Source organism: Perna viridis, chromosome 6 (genome assembly GCF_037379345.1).
Source record: "Perna viridis isolate PV_CMFRI_1.1 ecotype Kerala chromosome 6, ASM3737934v1, whole genome shotgun sequence".
Taxonomy (NCBI): domain Eukaryota; kingdom Metazoa; phylum Mollusca; class Bivalvia; order Mytilida; family Mytilidae; genus Perna; species Perna viridis.
Window position 1 is genome coordinate 40424535 of NC_142450.1, and position 18227 is coordinate 40442761.

At 33.0% G+C, this 18227-nt stretch overlaps 1 protein-coding gene across 1 annotated transcript in view; it reads right to left on the reverse strand.

The window, feature by feature from the left end:
- Nucleotides 1-4741: 4741 nt before the first annotated feature.
- Nucleotides 4742-18227, reverse strand: part of LOC148614952 (uncharacterized) — a 28970-nt gene continuing 15484 nt past the window's right edge. The window contains exons 2-5 of the mRNA XM_088589505.1: nucleotides 13528-13793; nucleotides 11057-12092; nucleotides 10169-10307; nucleotides 4742-9692 (exon numbers count right to left, since the gene is read on the reverse strand). Of these exons, the coding sequence (XP_088445631.1) occupies nucleotides 6395-9692; nucleotides 10169-10307; nucleotides 11057-12092; nucleotides 13528-13793 (4739 nt within the window). The 3' untranslated portion in view covers nucleotides 4742-6394. The remainder of the gene's footprint in view (nucleotides 9693-10168; nucleotides 10308-11056; nucleotides 12093-13527; nucleotides 13794-18227) is intronic.

An 18227-nucleotide genomic window follows, 5' to 3' on the forward strand; every position in this document is an offset into this window, starting at 1 on the left:
AGTTTACTTTAACTTAAAAATGTGGATATTGCTTGGACAGGTTACGACTTCATTGCGGTAGATTACAAAACAGTTCATATAACTATCAATATCAAAGAATTTACACAGATGAATAACTTTTTTTCATGATATGTATTTTAAGAATGTTTGCCTGATATCGATCTTAATTACATATACTTTCTGTAACCTTTTTACTCCGACAATGGGACTGCTCAAGAACCGATATTATTATGACCAAGTAGCTTCTCGGTCAGAACCAGTGGATAAAGTACAGATTTCAATACAGGACTGCATCAATATCAAAGTTGGTGAGATTCAAATAGAAAAGACAGCTAAAACAGGGAACATGTCAAAAAGACAACTCCACCTGGAGATCATTGATGTCATACAAATTTTAGATGCTAATAAAGCATCTGGACCTGACAAAATTAGTCATAAAATGTTAAAAATCTCATCTCAAAAATTGGCTGTTCCTCTACAAATTATCTTCAACAATTCTTTAAGACAAAGTATATATCCTTCTGATTGGAAAGTTGCCTTTGTTACTGCCATATTTAAAAAGGGAGTCAAATCTATTCCCTCAAACTATCGCCCTATATAAATGATATCGGGGACAAATTATCTTCTCTAACTAGATTGTTTGCAGATGATACATCTTTGGGTTACTCCAATTCCAGTCTTGAAGACATAAAAAATGTAATTAATCACGATTTAAGAGAATTGATTGATTGGTCCTCTATATGGTTTATGTCATTTAACCCAGATAAAACTGAGATCATGCTGATCATGCATCATTATGCTGTAATAATGAATTACAGGAGCCTTTTACTGTCTCATTTGATGGGGTACAAATACAAAGTACAGCTACTCATAAGCATCTTGGAGTAGCATTCTCTGATAATGGTAAATGGAACACTCACATTGATAACCTTATTCTAAGTGTATCCAAACACTTGGGTGTACTACGAAAATCAAAATTTAGATTAAGTAGAAAAAATCTCGATAAGTTATATCTTGTCTTAATACGCCCCATCTTAAATTATGCCAGTGAGGTCTGGGATAATTGTGGTATCACGTACTCTAACAAACTGGAAAAATTGCAATTAGAAGCCGCGAGGATAGTAACAGGTCTTCCAGTATTTACGAAATGTAGCTATTTATACGAAGAAACATGTTGGGGAAAATTATCTGAAAGGCGAAAATAGAGAAAATTACAAATGTTTTACAATATATATGAAATGGCAATGCTCCAGGCTGACGTGCGATATGCGAATTCAATATCAAAATTCAAATGTGCAATCCGGAGCAAAAATACCTTCCATAAACTAGACATTCCCCAATATTTTAATTACGGCCCTCGTAAATTAAATATCTGTTTGACCTACCTACGATGTTCTGCGTCTTTCCTCAACTACGATTTACACAGAGTCCATATTGTAGCTGATCCTGCGTGTGGTTGCGGTGCTCCAATTACAGTGTCAACCTTTTTTTTTCGAATGCAAAAATTATTCAGAAAACCGCATTACACTATTCGAGAGTTTACGCTTAATTCCTTTAAGAATGGATGTTTCACTGCTTACCAGGGGCAGTACTAATCTAACGAACGAAGAAAATATACTTATTTTTGATAGTGTCATCATTTATTAAAAGGTCAAAAAGATTTCTGACCTAATATTATTATGGAGGCAAAACCAGTGTCACACAAGAACAGCGCATCCATCCGTCCACTTTAAGTTTCTCTTCAGTTTTGTACATATATTTCTGAAACTTTGGTGTTATATATGCATTGTATATTATTGATGGGAGAAGACTTCATTTGCTGGTAAAACTTGTGTGCTAAAACCTTTTGTAGAGTTAACAATTAAAATTGTTGTAAACTAAACTAAACCCCACCTGGTTGTGAAAAAAAAACAAAGGCAGTATATTGGCTTCTTATGGACGGTGAGAAAATTTATTTTATTGTCTTTCCGGTATTGCTTCCATAGATTGGCAGGACAGAATAGGAACAATATATGGTTTTCGCTCCACCACAAAATGTGGCTGTCTTTCAAGGTTCAGTGTTTGAATCTAGTAAAGGCTTTTGAACTTTATTGATACTTTTTATACCTATCCTCCTATTAACAGCATATAAGCAACACAGTGAGAGGAATTCCTTGTAGAATTTTCATGATTTTTATCCATGATAGATATATAAAAATATGTCATGAAGGTATAATTTGATGCAGATTTATTATCACTTTGACGATGCTGACCTTTTGTTTTATATCCAATGTTAACTATGGTTTATGTTCTTTGTTGTGTATGTCTGTTTTCCATGTCTGGTCTTTGTCCCTGGATTACATTCTTTTGATTACCGCTATAACCTTGGTTCCCCTGATTACTCTTTAAACAAATAAGGAATAAACTTGATTCTTACTGCGTGGTTCTGCTTCCGTTGGGCTGTTTTGTTTTTTTTTTAATTTTGCGACTGCATTACATCTGTTAATGATGGACACAAGGTAAAGCTTGTGCCTGGGTCTCAAGCCAATCTATCGTGGAGGCATGTTCTGGTTCCGACTTAAATACACTTATCCTCCTATGTAGTTTTTTTTTAATTTACCAGAAGCTTTTTGTCATAGCCGGAATCTATGTTTCGTCCCATTTGACATATCATTTAGAACACTGTCAATTTTCCCCAATTGTACTTTAAATTCGTATCATTATGTTGACATTACAGACGCCTCGTCTGATTTTGTTGTAATTGCTTCTTAACCTAACCTGACTTTATTGCCATTGCTACATGACCCAGCCTTACATTGTCAGGGACGGATACAGCCGGGGCATGGCGGGCATGCGCCCCCTCCTAACATTTGCAAAGCATGGGTTGTCAGGGGTAGATTTAGGCGGTTTTAAGTTGAAATTTTAATTTCTCGCTAATTTCACCACAAAATATATCTACACTGCACCCACTCTAGAAGAATATTTCAAAAATATAACTTTAAAAAAATTTTAACTGAGCGCCTCCCTCCCCACTCCCATTCTGAAATCCTGGATCCGTCAGTTTGTTGTCATTGCTACTCGACCTAGCCTGACTTTGATGCTATCGTTGCTTCACCTAGCCTTACTTATTTTCCATTGCTACTTTACCAAGCTTGATATTGTAATCATTGGTTCTTGACCTAGTCTGACTTTGTTGTCATTACTACTTGACCTAGCCTGACTTTTGTGCCATTACTTCTTGATCTAATATGAATTCTTTGCCATTCTTTGTGTTGCTACTTGACCTTGCCTGACTTTGTTGTGTTGCTATTTGACCTAGTCTGATTTTATTTTTTTGTTTCATTGCTACTGGACCTGGTCTGACTTAGTTGCCATTGCTATCTTGACCTAGCATGACTTTGTTGTCATTGTAACTTGACCTTATCTGACTTTGCAGTTTAGCTACTTAACCTAGCATTACTTTGTTGTCATTGATACTTTCACATATCCTGATTTTGTTATTTTTAACTACTTGACCTAGCAGGACTTTGTTGTCATTGCGACTTGACCTAGCCTGACTTTGTTGTCATTGCTAATAGACCTAGCCTGTCCTTGTTGTCATTGCGACTTGACCTAGCCTGTCTTTGTTGTCATTGCGACTTGACCTAGCTTGACTTTTCTGCCATTGCTACTTTAGTCTGACTGTTGTCATTGCTACTCGACATGGTCGTACTTCGTTGTCATTGCTACTCGACATGGTCGTACTTCGTTGCCATTTCTAATTGATCAAGTCAATGCACGTCGTACTGACCATAACTTCTTCCCTGATTGCTAATTTGAAAGTCAACTTTTTTGTCCAGTTTGAGAGACGGGTTTCAAAATTCAAAAGACCACTTGAAAACCTGTCAGAACAATCTATGTTTCAGTCTTCACAGCTGGTCAGTTACTTTTGTGATTTCTACACTGCAATTTTCAGCGCAGTGAGAATATTGACATACAAAGTTATAACATTGGTATATTCAACTTTTATGTTATCGTCACTACAGAAGTAAAGGGTACCGCTGAGGAAGCATGACATGCTTATCCTAGCTTAAGCAGCACCTGATGTCCCTTTCATTTTTTGTGAGAGCTCATATTACAATGTGCAGTCTTGTTTTGCGGAGTATTCTGTTGTCTTCATAGAACATCACCATTTCATATTTTCACGTTTTGGTCATATCTTTGTATAGATTTGATGTGTTCTGTTGTAATGTTTCAGTATTTTGCCCAAAATTTAAGTGGTGCAAATGCAGAAAAAAATTGGACTTTAACCACAAAAAAAAATAACATAGAGAAGTAACAATATTCTCAGTTCGCACCACCTGTATATGGGCTGTTTTCTCTTTGTTGTGATTCCTAACATCAAGTATTTTCATATTGCATTAAATACATTTATCTGCAGATTTATGCATCATATATACAACAGATTAAATTTTAGGTAACTTTTCTAATGTGAATTTAGATGTCTAGTGGTTACAAACATTTGTTGTTTTTTTTTTTGCTTTAACTGAACAGTAAAAGTACATTTTTTTCATTCTGTTGCTTTCAATGGTCTGTTAATAATGATTTGTTTAACTATGTAAACATAGACCTGTAATTAATTGTAATTACCTATGACAAATTGATATCCTGAAGGTATTTTAAACCTATCATGTGAGGGAAATGCTGAGGTGATATAAGGATAACACCACAACATAACAAGAGACCACAGTAGAACAATCTACATTGGATAAAGATGAAAACATTATACCTAAAATATTTATTTATCCACAAAATTGAGGATATCTTACGATTGCACTACAACTCCATTTGGGGAAATATAACTACACAAAGCTTTAACACAGCACAAAATATTTCAACAAAGCACTTATATGTACACAGACTTCCAGACAAGTATAAATTTGCATATAATTTTGGCAATACTGGATGTAAGCTGCAATTCTCTTTATTCTAATGCTGTTGGGCAGTTTTTGATTTATTTAAATGCAGTTAACAGTTAATGCTAGTAGCTTGCAGTAATATACAGCATGTGATTAATTTATAAACCAACATTTCCCACCCACACCTATCATATAGAGAGTAACGTGTACTATCAAAAATGTGTATGAAAATGTATTCTTAAGTGGGAATGAAATGTGTCAGTTGTAGCTTAAATGTGACTTTAAATATGTTCAGCTAAAAAATTTTAAAAAGAAATAAAAAATTGAATGTTGAATTTTGATGGAAACTGAACAGTAAATTACAATAAAGTAACATTAGAACTGGTGTTTTGTTTTTCTTGGTTTAAAATCAGATAAAGTAACATTGGCTAAACATCAGATAAAACCTGACAAATCATAAGAACAGAGTACTATAGGAACTAAATTGATCATATACTGCTGCCATTTGTATTTGATAAATAAATTGATGAGTTTTTACAATGAAAATATACATATCTGTTGTGAATGCAACATCTCACTTGATGTTTCAACTAAAGAAATAGTGAAAATTATAAATTATTACTAGAAAAAAATATATTTTTGTTAGAATAATCTCCTTTTTAATAAAGTATTATGGGAAGTACATCATTTATAGAAAGTGTATTACTTGCATTGTACCTTGTTAAAATAATGTACCAGTAATGCTGCCAAGAGTTTCTTAGTTCAATAATTTTGTTATTATCCATTACTCAGAGATTTGGATGTTCTTCAAATTATCAGCTTTCATACAAGTAACAAATAGAAAATGAGCTAAAATCATGTTGATTTAAACATTCATCAAATGTACAATAATCATAATAAGATGAATTCAGAACAGATATATAAAATGGTATTCTCTCTAACAATTATACATAACACTATATCACTCATTATATGTACAGTAATATATACAGTCTTGTTAAACTAGAAGTTTTTTTACAAACTATGTACAATTAAAACCAATATGATATCAGTCAACTTTTATGATATGGCACTAAAGAAGGCATACAATGATCATAAATTTTTAATAAAACCGAATTTCAATTTATTTCATAAGTAACAAATAAAGTAAAAGAGGTTTAAAAAAACTAATTATTAACAGTCCAAATTAAAATTTACTCATAAAAGAAAATTGTGGTGAAAAAAAAAAGATAAACATGCAAACTAGCTTTAACAAAAAATTTCTAAACAAAAATTATAAAAAGAAAAACTAAAAGTAAACAAACTAGAATTCAGAATCCTTAAATAGAAAGAATCCATACAGTATCATTAACTTCTACTGTATCCTTTACAAATAGCTCAAATCAAAGTTCACTTTCTTTATAAAACTATAAAACATGGGGAAATTATTATACAGTTTATTTAAAAGTTGAAAATTGACAACAGCTTCCATTGTGGAACAGGAACAAAAAGATCAGGTCCCATCAAAAACAAAAATTTTACACAAATGAATAGCGTCCTTCATCAAATGTATCCTTAGACTGTTTACCAGACATTGATTTAAAAGTACTTTTTATACTCCCTATCAGGGATGATGAGGAGTTCTTCTCAGTAACCTTTGACCCTGACATTGGATTTGCTTTAGCGTTGTCTCTAGAAATGATATCACCATGATCCAGTAGCTCTCGGTCAGAGCCAGCAGAGAAATTACTCATGGTATCAGAAGTGTTCATCATGAATTCCCAATCTTCAGATATTGGGTCAAATTGAATGAACGTTGATGAGGTACTAAATCTATTTTTATTTGTTTTGCCTGTATTGCTTTCACGGTTTGAGAGAACAGAGATAGGATCAACATCAGGTTTTCTCCTTCTCACAACCTGTTGCTTTGGAGTTTCAGTGCTTGAATCTGGCAATGAACTTTGAACTTGATCAATATTAGTGATGCCCATTCTCCTAGAATCGCGGCCACCGCAAGTTCTTTGCTCTATTACATCCAGTCTATTGTCATGGATTAGTGGATCAGTATCCTTTATAGCAACACGGTATGAGGAATTCCTTGCAGGATTGTCATAATTTGTGCCCATGGCAACTCTATAAGAATCTGTCCTGACGTTGTCATTTAAAGTAGATGAACTGTTACTTTCACTATGTAAATTTGTTGACCTATTGTTTTGCCTTCCAGGGTCACTTTGATTTAAACGAGAGCTATTTTTGGAAAAATTACTTTGATTCTGACCATGAGGCTCTGCTTTTATAGAGCTGTTTTGGTGACTGTCTGACATTTGAGATCTCTGTTGACGAGTGACATTAGGTGAAGGTTGTTTCTGAGTATGACGCCCAGTTGATGGTGAAGGTGCTTTCTGATTTTGATTTATTGGCAGTTGTGAATCAAGGCTTCTTCTACCATGTGGTTTTTGATTCAGTGGATGTTTCTGATCATAACCCAGCTCTTTAGGTTTAGCCACATTAGATGTAGCATAAATTGGGTTGTATTGCCCTTTTCCAGTATTACTTGACCTAGTCTGACCCTGTTGACCATGTATATTATATTGGCCACTATCAGTTGCTTGATTTGTTGGCAGTGAATTATCAGAGATCATCTGATTAGTTAAATTTACTCTTGGTGTTGTTGACCTCTTGTTTGAAATGTTATATGATTGGTAATTTCCATCATCATTCATTGCAACTCTGTATGACCCACTACGACCTGCATTTCCCATAGCAACACGATACGAGTCAGTTCTACTTGACTGAGATGCTGTACTTGAGTTATTTGAATCATTTGTTTGATTTATATTAACAACAGGATGTGCCTTGCCACCGAATGAATGTCTCTTTGACTCTGTCAGAGGTCTCTGAACAGCACTTTTCAGATTTGATGGAAATGATTGAGAAGTGTGTAAGGTTTTTTGGTTATTTGAATGTTTGTTTGTATATGAGACAGGAGACTCCTGGAAATACATAGCTTGATCATAATATTGCATTCCTGTTGATGAGGTATACGGTGTTGAGGTCGAAAATGTTGGTGGTTCTGAAATCATTTCACCTGAGAATGTTCTAAATGATTTCTGTGATTCATTCTTTGTATTGTTCAATGAAACAGTATTGGTTGTTATGGCAACAGTTTCCATTGTTGAACTAAGATTTGAATTGTCAATAGAATTTCCAAATGTTTTTGTTGGTTCTGAAAGGGAATCCATTGATCCAGTTGGAGTCAGGACAGCAGGAATGTCCATATTTGACAGGTTTGGAGAACTACATGTACTTGTTCTACTCACAATGGTAAAACTATCTGGCATACTTAGTTCAGAATTAACAGAATTCATGCTTCCAGAGAAATTAGAAAAAGTTGTGGAGTTAAAGTCAGTGTTTGTGGTGTCATATGAAATATTCAATGACACACATTTAGGATTTCCTGTGAGAGCAAAGCTACTCTCTCTGATCTTAGAGTTCACTTGTTTAACTTCACAAGTTATACTTCCATTCACTGGCTGACTAGTAGGATCACATTTCCCAACACCTGGTTTAACTAATAAGACTGGCTGATATTTTGTTGGAATGTCTGAATTTGTTTCCACAGTAGATTCATCAGCCATTGGAACTGAAAGTAAATAACTAGAGTTATCTCCCATTTTTTCAAGCTCTTCTTTAGAGAGAGTTTTTGGTTCAGTAGTTGTTTCATCTTGAGTGCCAGTTCCTTCAAACATGTTAAGTGTTGGGCATTGATACAGAGATTTCTGAGGTCTTGATGAATCATCACTATTTTTCAATATACTTGCTAAAATTGATGTCTCTTGCTTATGACTTCTTGGCCATGACCTGTATTCAGAGTCAGTACATTTGGACATTTTTGTGAGTGTGCCATGTCTAGGCAATGTCTTGCAGTCAACAGATTCATCATTTCTGAAGTCAAAGGTTGATTGATCAGAATTTATAGTAAACACTGAAATTCCATCCATAGAGTAGCTATCCTTCTTGTCTAACGAAACTTCCGAAACTGAAGAATGCCCATCTTTGGCAGAATTTTCGCAGTTTTGATTTACATCTAGTTTACTTGAATCTGAACTGGAACCATCCCCTTTACCTAATATTGAATCATCATCACTGGTAAGTGTTATAATAGAAGGAATTCCGTTGGTTGAGATCTTAGACTTATCTTCCACTCGTTGGAAGAATGTTTCCTGATCAGTATCTGAGAACAGAGAATCTTGTCGACTGAACATTCCCGACGAAGTCTCTTTTGACCCTTTGTTCGAGCTTACTGAGGATATAGAACAAGTTCTTTTAGGTGGAAGGGGTGGTGTTGCTTTGTTCAATGACTTGCTACTCTGATTTTTCTTAACTACAGCAAACTTTTCAGAGTCTGGATTATGTATGACACTGTCAAAACTACAAACACTATGGGAGTCTTTGCTCTGAGATAATTCATAGTCATCCTCATCAACAAGTGTAGCACTACTTTTTCTGAGACCACTATCATTATGGAATGATGTATAGAAACCCTCCTGATCCACAGAATATTCTGAACACTGTTCGTCATCCATAGTCAACAATTGTTTTCGTCTTGAAGGTGACATCATTAAGTCTAATGCTTCAATGTTTTGTTTTGTAAGTTTAGTGAGTGAGTTAAGTGTTTCAGCACTACTGGTGGAGATTTCATCACGTTTTAAGGCTTGTATGGCAAGGGACTGAATCCAAGCATCACTGTCCAGTTTAACTTCCTGCACTGATGTTCCATCTGTCACAGTACTTCCTGTATCACCAATATAACCTCCATTTGTATCTGTGCTTCCCCTGGAAAAAAACAAAGACATCTGAAATTCTGTTAGCTGTTTTATAATTTGTTTAAAAATAAAATGAATTATTTTAAAAAAATCTTTGATGAGTGAAATATGAATTTCAAATACGTTCCTTTATTTGTATTTGTTTATGTTTGGTATTCTTCAATTTGACTTTCATCTTGGTGGAACTTGTCCAATCAATCAATCAATCATCTCAGTAACATTAGGTCAGTGTACATCTGGTCTGCATGCACAAATAACTCCTTCTATTCAGTTTTGTATGGTCATTTTTCATTCTGTATCAAATATTGACTTTCTATGTCTGCCTGATGTTTACTTGTGGTGTGTACCCAGGCTTAGTCTTTTATCTGTGTGTTCAGATTACTGAAAATACAATTAGAACATTGTGTTTTCTGTAAAATATTAGAAAAAAAACTGACCACAGTAAAATCTTATCAATTGTTTTCTTTACAAGATAATTGTTTTTACCTCTCATCTTGGGGTAATGGTGAGCCGCGACCAGAATCTTGTCCCAATGAAACTTGTGATGTTTTATGAGGTATGTAATCAGATTTAACATTATCTGAATCCAGGGAATGTCGATTACTGTTGGTACCACTCCAATGACCTGGAATGTAAAAAAAAATTGTACTTACAACTTACAACTCACAAACGGCTATATTATTGGTTGATAGATGTATTTAAAAGTATGTACATACAAAAACCAAGCAGTGGATGACATATGACAGATTTTGCAAAACTTTTTTATCCATTTCATATCACAAATGCATCTTTGCTCGAATGGTTTTTGATCAACTGCAATGATTAAAGAGAAACAAATTATATATAAAGTATTAAAATTGGTTGCTTTGTTAGGGAACTTTAAAACCATTTTCTATCACACCATTTTAAGGATTAAAAGAAATTTTCATACTAAATGTATAATTGACATACATTTGATATAAACCCTACATTGGAACAATAAGTTCAGTGGAAAAAGAATTATGTTGTGCCACCTTTACCCGATTTTTACATGGACAGCCTCTTAATACTATATGGGTTTTTACATGCAAGTTTCAGAATTTTCAGATTTTGCCCCATTCTTATAAAGACTTAAAAGGTTAGCCATGTACAAATGATAAGTGTTAGTAAATAACAAAGGGAAACTGTGAAGTTCAATTATTGATTGATCTACAAGACCTCAAAGAGTGTTAACGTAAATTAGAAATTCATATACTGTTATGCATATAGTTGTTAAAAGCTAATTTTATTTCAGGTGACAACTCTTCCTCTTAAATTTACTTTATTTCTATGTTATGTATGTTTCTATTAGATGAAAGAATGAAGGAATCAAACCTTTCCTTTAAATGAACCTACCAGAGGATGACTGTCTGTCCTCCTTAGCTCTTCCTTTGTTTATCTCCCTTAGTTTGACAGAACTGGTCCAGTCCTTAGGTAGATATTCCCATGGCGACTCTGATCGTTTACATCTTCGTCTTGGTAGTGTGTTACTCTCAAAACTATAGTAACTACCAGGACCAATGTTCTTCCTCATTTCAGCAGTTGTATTGTTAAACACACCATCAGGCATACTTGGCATTTTAGTTTGAGCCAGGTTTGACCTTGAAATTTCCTCGTTAAAGTCAATAGCATCAAGATCAAGAGATTTTGGTCTTGGACGTGGCTTTTCACCGCTTGGTGATTTACTGTTACCATTGACCAATATTTTGAATTTATTGCTAATAATACTGGAGCGTTTCGTTGATCGTGAAATTCTACTAGCACATGTTCCATTACTTGCCAGACTAAGGCAGCTTCCTTCTTGTGCATTTATACTGCCAACAACAGACTGGCGTTTTTCGTTGGGTTTATAAAGTCTGACACATCGAGGTAGAGATTTTGACCGCCTACATGGCAAAAACTTCATTATTTTTCTCTCCTTCATTAGGACCTCTTCTTCCATTCTATCTTCAATTTTAGCATCAATTTCATCCAAGTATTTGGTCATCTGTTCATCACGAACAACTTGGTCAATAGGTTCAACTGTGTCCTCAAACAAATAGTCACAGACATCATGGCCACTAGTGCTTCTACGCTTTTTCTCAAATTTTTCTATTTCCTTCATGATATCCTCAGGAACACCAGTCATACTCTTTCTCTTTTTCCGCTTCTTTGTATCCTCTTTTTCAATATGAACAAGAGCTTGTCTGAAGGACTCCATCTGCTGAAATCCTTTTCCTGAAGTGTCAATTGATACTTTTTCCGAAGGAGGAAACCTTGGAACATCATATGGTTTTTCTCCTTCTTTTTCTTTTTTCTCTTCATCTTTGTACAGTTCATCTAAACTTGTGATTGTTTTGGGTCTTTTCTTCAATCGTTTGTACTTCTTTTCAAATGTGAACACAGACTGTAACTGTAACAAAACAATAAGTCTCTAATTATAGTGGCTTAAAATTAGTCAGCTAATGATGCAGTGAGAGTACTTATATTGAGTACTGAATCTCTGCCAAGGATGGGCATAATGATATTAGTACATGATATTGTTCAACCAAATTCCAAATTCCATATTGTAACTCGTAAAAATAGTTCTTTCACAATATCAAAGCCTACTGTTGTGTGATAAGTTTCAAAAATGTGTTTATTCTTTACATAGATATACGATTTCAATAGTTTTCTTGGCCTAACATGTAGTATACTACTTTCAATTTCTATATTTTATTGATATTTTGTTATTTAATGAAGTCCTTTCTGTTGAGATAGTGTTTAAAATGCTGCATGCACACATATGATAACACTGCTTGTGTGACAAACTTCTCCATGGTTTCACAATAACAAACCTATCTGATATATGTATTTCCCAAGACACCTTGCTGCATGTTAAAACACAGGTTTATAAACACTATAAACGTTTGACATGCTTTAAAGTGCATGTTATAAATCAGGGATTCCTATAATCAATCAACAGTAGACATTTCTCCAAGGTACGCTCAGGTAATAATTACTTCTGTCAAAACTTTATATACTCTCAAGAAAAAAAAACATATTGGTTAATTTGATGCTTTTCAGCTCTTGTGAAAAAAAGATTGAGACATGTTTAATACCACTAAGTCTATTTCAAGTATTGATTCATCATTCATGTATGAACAGACAGGTACAAGATCCACCCAAAAACCCAATGTCGTAACAAACAAAGGAAAACTGGTCCAAATATTTCCCCTATCAATTTTCTTATTCTTTAAAATGTGAAAAAAGTCTTTAATTTAACATTGAGGTCAATCTCAAATATTTCAGGTAACATAAACCTTAGGCAAAGTTTGTTTAATTATAAACATGGTAAGTAATGTACGAGACAAGATATCTATTCATAATCCCTTTGAAGTTGAAATTTCCATAAAATTGCATAAGAAAATCAATTTTGGAAAGAAAATTATGTATTATCCCTGAATTTAACAAGGATGTTATGGTGAAACATCCACCCCTACTTCATATTGTATGTCGGGAATGTTTAAATCTTATGGATTAGACTTTCTTTTCCCTTATGCATAGTTTTTTTTTTTTTTTTTTTTTTATTGTCAAATACAAACATGTATTGTCTTATTACCAAATTAGGAACAAAATAGTAATAGATAAAATTTACCGTAAATTCAGGTGTTAGTTTTGATTCTATTTTGATATTTTGGGATAATGCTAAGAAATCAATCAAAAATACCTTTTCTATACTGAAACTAATATAAATACAATTATTTTTAACATAGCATTATGTTTTTTTTGGTGAGCTTCTGGTTTTTTCGGTTTTTTTGGGGGGAGTTTTTTTTTTTTTTTTTTTAAGTTTTTTCCTAAACTTTTACCTTTCTTGGCAGATTGAGGTCTGGAGTTCGGACTTTGTGCTCATTGAGGACAACTGGCCAGATTGAAAATAGATTTTCAGTGTGCAGGCCATCTTTTCTGTACAAGTCAGCACCACGGAGCTTTCCTGCTGGTGTTGGGTTGGCAGAATGGTAACGGTCAACAACACAATGTGGTCGGCTGTCATCAGTAAACAGGTTGATTTCAAACCCATGTTTGGCAGTATGGTGGTCATCAGCTCGACTGTAAGTGGAAAGGTCACCAATGGCTGCAAAAAAATACAAGTGGTCAATAAATAATGTTTTTCAAAGTCATGAAAATTGGAATTGGTATATAACTAAGCAAAATAAAGGACCACTAATTGATGAGAATTGTAATGTGACAATCTGCATTGAAAGCAAAGAGTCCAATGCATCTAGTCATTAAGATTTGTTCCCAAAATATTTGTTTTGGACCCTTAAATTGAAATGTGTTATGAACAGACTGGTATTGAATACACAACTGGGTACTGCACACAATTTTAATATTTTAATATTAAAAGGTATCAAATAAATGGGAAAAACCTGTATTTTACTAGTTCAATGTCAGTCAATACTCAATTTACTTTGTAATATAATAGATTAAAACCTCTATACCCCTTCTATTGTTGGAGATTTTCAATATTTTTTATTTTCTATTTAGCTCTTTTATCGTATATTGTTCTATGTAAACTCAATTATTAAAAAAATCATTATTAACATAATAGAGCTAAAAAAATGTAATAAGTTGGTACTTCCAAATGATGCATTAGCTAATGTTTGTCAGAAATTGTATGATTTATTACACCAATAAATATGATATTACCATAATTTTTGTTTTAATAGATAGCATTTCAACGAGCAACATGATTTCATTTTAACAGTTTATTTCTCATAACAGCTACAAAATGTTTATGTAGTTTGTAATAATCAATAGTTACCTATATTACAGAATGTGAAATTTAAAATACATTGATTGCCAAGTAGTAAATGAATATACTGGTACAAAAGGCATATTTACAATGAATAATTCAAAAGGTACTACCCCACTTCCACTAAATCTTGGTCAATTTGAAACCAAGAATACACCAACAATTCATAGCAAAATGTAAAAATTAACATATTTCACTTTTGAAGTAAATATATCTAAAAAAAAAACCACCAAAAAACAAAGAAAAACGGACAAATTATTCAGCCTCATTTACTAAAATACTTATACATGTACAACAAAGACACGTTTATATCGAAATATTGAATTATCTCTCTTGGTAATATACACAAAAAAGCAATAGTAGACCTTAGTCAGACCTGGCTGCCTGATTTGTTTCATACTTAACATAAATAAAATCACAGGACTCTTCAATGAATAAAAACTGAAAAAAAAGGGTTCTAAACAAAACAATTTTTATCTTCAAAGAACAAAAATTGATGTAAAAGAATAACACTAAACAAAAACATGAAAGCATGTAAAGTGGAGACTGGGTCATAACCTGTAATCTGTTTACTGATTGTCTAGCCCTTTACAATACTTCTGGGTTCTATTGTGTTTTAAAATCCATAATATTGATGGTATCAATCTATAATGTCTATTGTAGTTTTTAAAATCAATTTATAGGTGGTCTGACCTATGTTGGTCATGTCTGCCAAGTTTGATAAAAATCTGTCATTAAACTGTTATAAAAAACATTCAAAGGTACAAATTATTCATGTGTCATATTTATTTGTTCAAGTATCAAATTCACATGAAATTATGTCATTATGACTTCAGTTAAAAATTTGAAAACTATGATTTAAATCAATTTCGTACTTTAAAAAAAGAAAATAACAAAGTTATTTCCTAATTCTTACAAATTACCATGATTCTCTAGACTTTAAGTATTTCATTTATATTTTTTTTCTTTTCTTCTTTCTGAATTTAAAGTTATACAGTGGGATTAACATTGCATCAACACTGCACTGATTGTTTATGTCACAGCATTTAAGTTTATCAACTGAAAAATGAATCCTTTATAATGGCATACATCTTTTTATGTTTAATCACTATTTTAACAGATTGGGATTTCCACTACATCAGCACATTGTATACCTGTACATGTAGAAGTAATGACCCAGAATAACCTACCAAACAAGTGGATGAAAAGCCTGAATTTCAGTATATTTAATGCGCGGCCAACTGTCATTACTGTTAGAGTAATGAACAGTTTTGCCTCCTATAAGGTAATAGGTCTAAAACATTTTTTCATACAGAATTCTAGTGGTCTCAACTGGTTTCATCAAATTTCCCAACTAACCTTTCTTTATTTCTATATATCTATGTTACAGAACTATAGAATCACTATTTTCTTTTTTAATTACTTTTTATTTGTATATCATGTGAATAGGCACATTAGTCAACATAATATTTTTATTTACATTTATCATAGAATATTTTCAAAACTAATTTAATTTACATGTCACACTGGAAAACATCAATACACTTCAACATTAAAGGTTTGTTTCTATCACTATTAACACCATATTGACCTGGGTATTCCGTGATAAAAACATACCAAAATTATTGGATATAAAATGATGAATTATACAGATATCCTTCATGTGATTAATTTGATTCAGTTCAATGTCTAATTACTGAAATAATTATGATTTTTTCCTGGGAAAATCCTCTAATTGAAACTTTATAAATGAAATAAGAGTGCCATTTGTTAGAAAAATTTGTAAATTTATGGTTTATAATCAGTTTTAATCATTCAGCCTAAAATATGACAATGAGTAATACAGTATTAGTAAATGAGTTGTAAGATTTGAGACTTCACAGTGCTATAAGCAGGATTGTAATTATAGCAAGCGCTACGGTTGTTATGTGTACTATCTAAATTTCCCTTAAGGTTCCCCAATATACTAATGAAAAAAAAGTCATGTCCCAGAGGTAATAAAAAGTGACTGTCCTTATGGAGGAAATTCATCATTTCCTTCAATCAAACAAATTAAAAAATATAGGTTAAGATTATGTTACAGTGAAAATAGATTCATCTTTTATGATAGTTTTCAAGTCTTTTTTCTAATTTGTTCTACTTATTTAAAGTAGTTAATGTTATGTTTTTTAAAAACTTCGGGAAACATGTGGATGTATGTTTGTGTATCTCTGCTGTTACACTGTTGCTGTTGTAAAGAACCTATCCTGCCTTGGAAAAAATATAACTGATTATATTATCAAAATCGAAGCATAGCTTTTCTAAGATAGGAAAGGCAATCATTTTCTTGTTTGGAATTTGCAGTGTTGCCTGATTTTTTTGTTTATGTCACATGATATGTGTAAAATATTCCCACCATCCGTGGAGAACTGTAATATTTCCAGTATCTGTGCATGTACAGGTTGATCTGACATGCCAAAACTGAATTGGATGTGGCTAGAGATGCCCTTAAGGGATAAAAAATGTAAAGTATTGCGAGGTGCTATAAAGTTATTGACCATTTTGAGAGCGAGGGAAAGGGGGTATGGGGTCAACCTGGTCACCCCCTCTTTCTAATGTTCTTTATTATTTTTTACGAGTCGGGCACAGACAGTACATGTATGGTAAAGCTCACAGTGCTCGCTGATTAAAGCAATGCCTACCCCATATTAACCACTCTGGTAACAAAAATGGATAGCTTGAATAAAGTTGTTGCTAAAAAGAGACATCTGTAAGAACTAAATGATACACCAAGGCTTGTCAATTTCATGCCAGTATAATATTACAAACAGACATACAGATAATTAAACAAATGCAACAGTTCATACTAAGTACATCTATGACTACAGCCTCAATCTATAATGTTTATGGCTGAGGCTACAACACTACAGAATGGACAGATAGACAATAAAATGCCAAACACCACTATAAGACCAGACTAAATCTATAATGTTCACAAATGCGGCTACATAACATTACAGACAGACAGACAGACAGACAACAAAACAAGAATTGCATTTCATACCAAATGCCACTAAAAGTCACCAGACTAAATCTCTGATGGTCATGACAAAACATTTCATACAGACACACAGACAGACAGACAAACAGTAACACAAGAGTAACATTTCAAACCGAACACTACTATAACATAAGCCTGATCTAGGCTTATTTAAGATGTTTAATATTTATGACCTAGGCTACAAAACAGTACTGACAGACAAACAACAACACAAGAGTAACAATTCATGACAAACAGCCTAACTCTATAATTTTAATGACAAAAGCTAGGTAATTGGGTAACAGTACCCCACAGTTGTGATTTATATAATGACACTGGAAGTTAATAGGTTTAATTTGTAACACAGGGTATAGTATTACTGTTAATATACCTCTTGGCTTGGCTAAGGTTTCAGATGTACTTAATATTCCTATAATTTACTCAGACCTTATTGGAAAGAATGTAACACATTAATTATCAAAGGTCTAGTTTTAATCCTTAAATATAATTATTTTCTATGAATGACCCACTCATTATTTCTATATATACAGTATAAAAATTAACTGATGTTAAGTTAAGAACATGTATGTTATTTTGGTAGAAACAGCTTTTTTTCAATCAAATTAAGGCATTTCATGGTAGCTAATTTTCCCATTTTCCATATAAATCATTAATATGAGGTCATCCTTCAGTTCTCTGTATATCAATAACTGCTTCTCAAATTTCAAAAGATT